The 5,556-nt window shown below is 35.1% G+C and overlaps 1 protein-coding gene across 1 annotated transcript in view; it reads right to left on the bottom strand.

The window, feature by feature from the left end:
• RABGAP1 (RAB GTPase activating protein 1) overlaps nt 1-5,556 on the bottom strand; it is a 157,425-nt gene that overhangs the window by 122,690 nt on the left and 29,179 nt on the right. The window contains exons 3-4 of the mRNA XM_003785286.1: nt 3,079-3,313; nt 1,774-1,978 (exon numbers count right to left, since the gene is read on the bottom strand). Of these exons, the coding sequence (XP_003785334.1) occupies nt 1,774-1,978; nt 3,079-3,313 (440 nt within the window). The remainder of the gene's footprint in view (nt 1-1,773; nt 1,979-3,078; nt 3,314-5,556) is intronic.

The following is a 5,556-nucleotide window of genomic DNA, read 5'->3' as shown; positions in this document are numbered from 1 at the left end:
AAAAAAAAAAAAAAATATATATATATAGTAATGTGAGCTAAACAAATTTTATTAAAAGCTTTCCATTAATACAATTTGTGAGTCTCTATGAAATAGTTCTTTAAATATTCAAAAGAAAAATCACATGAACAGATTATTTAATTTACTACTATACACAGTTACTCAATTACCATAAGACTTCAAAATGCTTCCGATATAGGGTATACCGATACTCTATATATACCAACAATAAAAGTGTATAATGCACCAGCATTTCTAGATAGTTAAAATTTAACAAGGTATCAAAAACAGTAAAAATGGGTCAACTTTTGACCCCAGTAAGTCTACTCCTAGGAAATTATCCTAAGGAAATAAAAAATAGTCTACAAAGATTCCACTTAAATTCATAACGCAATTATGTGCCCATATAATAATTAATATTATATAAGCTATTATAATTAGAGCCTTTATCAATAAAATATCTTAAAATAAGAGATAGATTATTCACATATAACCCATTCATATGCCACCATAAATTAGAACTTTTAATCATACTTGATATGGAAAGAGGTTTACAATATAAAGTGAAGGAAGTTATTAAAAGATGGCATATATAATTGCTAATTAAAAATGTTGATTCTAAGAGGTGTATAATTATATACACATATACATGTAGGTATATACACACATACACAGACATATATATAGAAATACACAAAGAGGACTTTAATAAGCCAAGATGTTAACTGTGTTAATGGACATGTAGATTTTTTTGCAGTTTTTGGTCGGGGCTAGGTTTGAACCCACTACCTCTGGTATATGGTGTGGGTGCCCTACTCCTTTGAGCCACAGGTGCCACTCAAATTAAGGAGATTTTTTTTTACAACTTCCTTGTGTTCTGACTTTTTTGAAATAAGCAAGTATTTTTAGTAATAGAAAAAAAGTTTGTTTTTTTTAAGCTGCATTTAACTGATTTTAACAATTCTGCATGAACTGCTTAATATAGGTATCTGATTGGCTATCTACAATTAGTGTTATTTAACTAGTGCTAGTTAACATAAACAGTCATTTCTAAAGGCTTTTCTGTGCCTCAGTTTTCTCATCTTAAAAACTGAGGGGGTGGGAGGGTCACAGTGTGTGACACACCTTTTGCAGACAGGACACAATTATAAAGGGATCTTACCTAACAAATGCACTCACTATAACTTTGTTCTTTGTACCCAATGAATCCTCAATAATAAAAAATAAAAAATTAAGGGACTGTACTGTCATAATTAATATTTACTAATAAATTTTTATAATTTCCAAAATCAGCATGAAACTCCAGTTGGCACTTTCATTAAGAACACACAGTGTTCATTTCGGCAGCACATTTATTGAGGGAACACAGAAAATATAAATTAATTTATTAAGCAGACTCTTAGGTCAATACATTTCATTTAGTCTCAGAACATTTAAACTTTTAATGTGCTACACATGACTGGAGTGGGAAAGAGTCTAAAAAACTGTTACAAATGAGTGACCATTTTTCACGAAGGTCACAATCCTCGGAAGATAAAACATGAGTTTCATGGGCTGTGCCTGTGGCCCCAAGGAATAGGACACCGGCCCCATATGCCGGAGGTGGTGGGTTCAAACCCAGCCCCGACCAAAAATTGCAAAAAAAAAAAATTGAGCATTAGATAAATTAAACAAGAATAAAACAACTCTATATGTGATTCATTCCTGCTTCTTTCTAGAATAGATCAGAGATCTAACATAATTTTTAAAAGTATCTTAAGAAGCTGGTCTCACCTCACAATTCCTTCAGATACATTTGGCACTGAGAGGGTTACATCTAGTGAAATCTGACACTGGCTTCTTAAAATGGACATCATCCTCAAGGCTTCCACTTCACTCCGGGGAGCATTTACTGAGGCACAACCTAAATAAGTTAGTTTACTGAAGACTACACTGTCCTCATCCGCTACTGGTGTGAAAGGACTTGACACTTCAGAATCTGAAAGAAGGAAATGATTAACTTCACCTTGATTTTTCGTTGACAGGAATAGAAAGTAAAAGTCTGCAAGTAATATTTACATTCTAAAATTAAGTATTAATAAAACAATATGCCATACCCCAGAAGAAATGCCCATCAAAGCCAGAAAGCTCACACAGAACTGTTATAAACATCAAGATTTAGGTATAGGTTGGGTGTCCCAAATTTGAAATCTAAAACATGAAATGCTCCAAAACTAAAACTTTTTTAGTGCTCACATAACACTCAAAGGAAATGATCACTAGAGCATTTCAGATTTCAAATATCTGAACATGGTGTGATTAACCAGTAAGTATAATATAAATATTCCAAAATAAAAAAAAACCCTGAAATCTAAAGCAGTTCTGCTCCCAAGCATTTCAGATAAGGAATACTCAATATATATTGCTATAAAAATCAGTCCAAATCAGATTCAGTTCTGATTTACTTTTCTGCCTTTTCTACTTTACTAAATATACATTTAGTATTTTTTCGCCCTGAAAAATCCTATCTCTGATCTGCACTGTTAGATTTCTCTCATTTATCATCTTAAACCCTTTCTTTATTCTGTTCTCTCAATCCGTTGCTTTCCCTTTCCCAATAACACCTCTAGTTTTAAGATGGCATTTTCTGAAATGAAAAGTGTCCTTTTTCCATTTTCTTGCTATGCCTTTATGTCCCTTGTTGTAGTCTCCTTTTTTCAACTTGGCAATTACTCACACAGTTACATAAGCCTGGAGCAAAGAAATTTCCCCTCCATTTCTCCAACTTATACCCAAATCCCTTCCCTCAGGAAAAAATCTTTAAGCATTCTGGAAAAAAAAAAACTAAAAAACTAAAAAACAAAAGAGACTCCTTCAGTGTCACTTAACTAAGGTTTCTGTTCCTTTGGTACAAATGAAATAAATACACTTAAAGGGAAAATGGTGTGTGTGTTTACTCCTCTCACATTCCCCTAGATCTACAATCCGGGAATTCTTAGGAATATAATTTTTTTTTGCTTGCTTTGAATCAAACCTAGTACAGTGTGGACACTCAAAAACAGTAACCTTCAGTTAAGCAAGCAATGAAGCAATCCTAACCTCCTTGTCCAGGTTTCACTGGCAGGCTCATCTCTGGTTTTTGGAGCCCTACTAATGGCACAGGGTTAATGGTAGATGAAGCTGAGAGCTGATTAGAAAGCGGCCCATCTCCGTCGCCATCCAGTTGTGACGTTTTTACAAGCTCCTTGTCCCCTGGCTGGTCATCCATTGGAGGATCCATCAGCACATCTGCTAGCTCTTTTTGCAGCTGCTGTTCACTTCCATTGCCTATAATCTAAGGGTCATAAATACATGCAATCAGCAAAGTATGTCCAGTACTGATTAAAATGGGTCCACATTCTAAAGAAAATGAACATTTTTTGATATAAAGATATCTGAATATTTTTAAAAAATAGAATAAATCAAGATCTGCAACAAATAAGGGCCGCAGCTGCTCTCTTAAGTCACACGTTTTTATGAAAAAGTACTCAGTGAATTTGATACTAATACCCAAAATACATGTGATAGCCTGCCAATGTTTTTAAAGTTTTCTACAATATCCTGAATTACCAACAATTAAAATACCTTTGTCTGATAAGATATAATGAGTGTAAGAAGAATATCTTTAGTAGCTTCTCTTACCCTTGAGAACAAATGTATAATGTCTTTACTTTCAAAAGTTATCAACAAGTACGTACCTAAATTTCCACATGCATTTTACCACTCATGCTATTAAGTCTCCTATATTTCTGAGGGAAACTTCTCTGATAAGAATAATTTCTTAAAATTCTGAGAAACTTAAAAAAAGATAAGATGAATGTATAAAACAGTCCTAAAGAATAAAAGTACTCCATCTGAATAATGTCAAGTTTTTTTACAGAGTCATGATGGTTTATTATTATTCAACAAGGAAGTAAATGGTTGGAGCTATGAGACTGTTATAGAGAATGAGGTCTACATATAAAATTAACTCAGGAGCAAAATTCCAACAACAAAGGTATCCCAGCTACCAAGAATGCAGTTCAAACATTTTTATTTTTTTGTTTTCATAATTCTGTAAACTTCAAGTCTCTTGGGCCTGTAAATTATGACTGAGAAACAGGTCTTTTTTTGCCAAAACTTTGCCAAGGCAATTCTTATACTTCAACTACTCTTGCCTTGGAAATAAAGGCCCTTTGCCTCAGTAACAACTTCTATGAAAGAAGTTCACAGTTACAACTCTTTGAACTTCATTCTGTTGCTTTTTTTTAACTTCATTTTATATTTGGAGTTATTGCTAATGGAACTATAAGTGCATCGAGTAATTTTAACTCTTTGTTAATCTTGATTCTACATGTCACAACTACAATGGAATTTCTTTTTTTCTTTCTTTTTTTTGAGACAGAATCTCACTTTATCGCCCTTGGTAGAGTGCCGTGCTATCACACAGCTAGCTCACAGCAACCTCCAATTCCTGGGCTTTGGTGATTTGCTTGCCTCAGCCTCCAAGTGGCTGTTTTGTTTTGTCTTTTTTTTAAATTTAGACAGAGTCTCAAGCTGTCGCCCTGGGTAAAGAGTGAGTGGCCTCACTGCTAGCTCACAGCAACCTCCAACTCCCGGGTTTAAGCGATTCTCTTGCCTCAACCTCCCAAGTAACTGGGACTACAGGCGCCTACCAATTTTTGTAGTTGTCAATGTTGTTTGGCAGGCCCAGGCTGGATTCTGAACCCACCAGCTCTGGTGTATGTGCCTGGCACCTTAGCTGCTTGAGCTACAGGCACCATGCCTTTTTTTTTTTTTTTTGAGACAATCACTTTCTCACCTTGGCAGAGTGCCATGGCATCACTGCTCACAGAAATCTCAAACTCTGGGGCTCAAGTGATCCTCTTACCTCAAGCCTCTGGAGTAGCTGGGATTACAGGCAGCTACCACAACAGCTGGCTAGTTATAGTGACAGGGTCTCAATTTTCTCAAACTTGTCTTGAACTCCTAAACTCAGGCAATCCACCCACCTTGGCGTCCCAGAGTGCTAGGATTATAGGTGTGAACTACCCACCATGCCTGGCCTGAATTTCTTTTTTTCAGAAGTTCTGCTTTAAAACTTTTTTTTTATAAGACAATATCTCACTATGCTGCCCAGGCTGGATGTGAATTCTTGGGCTCAAGCATCGAGTAATTCTACTGTCTTAGCTTCCCAAGTAGCTACCACTATGATGCACAACTTAAAAGAGGGTTTTTTGTTTTTTCATTAAGTCATAGCTGTGTACATTAATGCAATCATTGGGTACAATGTGTTGCTTTTACATACAATTTGAAAACCATGTTGGAAAACCAAGATCAGTAGTTAATAACTTGCCTACTTCTGTATAACAGTTTAAAAACAATTAACTAGATCTCTATTTATAAACATAAATAGCTCTCAATTAAAAGCTAAAAGAGGATGAACTTTGAGAATGCACTGTCATGAAAGCTACCTACGAGAAGAAAAAGATTGAGGTTTATACAGAGAAAAGCTATGGTATAATAAAACCTCTTTGAAAAAAGGGCATATGGGCTCGG

Source organism: Otolemur garnettii, unplaced genomic scaffold, assembly GCF_000181295.1.
Source record: "Otolemur garnettii isolate 467f Iridium unplaced genomic scaffold, OtoGar3 scaffold00014, whole genome shotgun sequence".
Classification (NCBI taxonomy): domain Eukaryota; kingdom Metazoa; phylum Chordata; class Mammalia; order Primates; family Galagidae; genus Otolemur; species Otolemur garnettii.
Note: the sequence above shows the minus strand (reverse complement) of the source record. Positions and strands in the feature narration are given on the sequence as shown.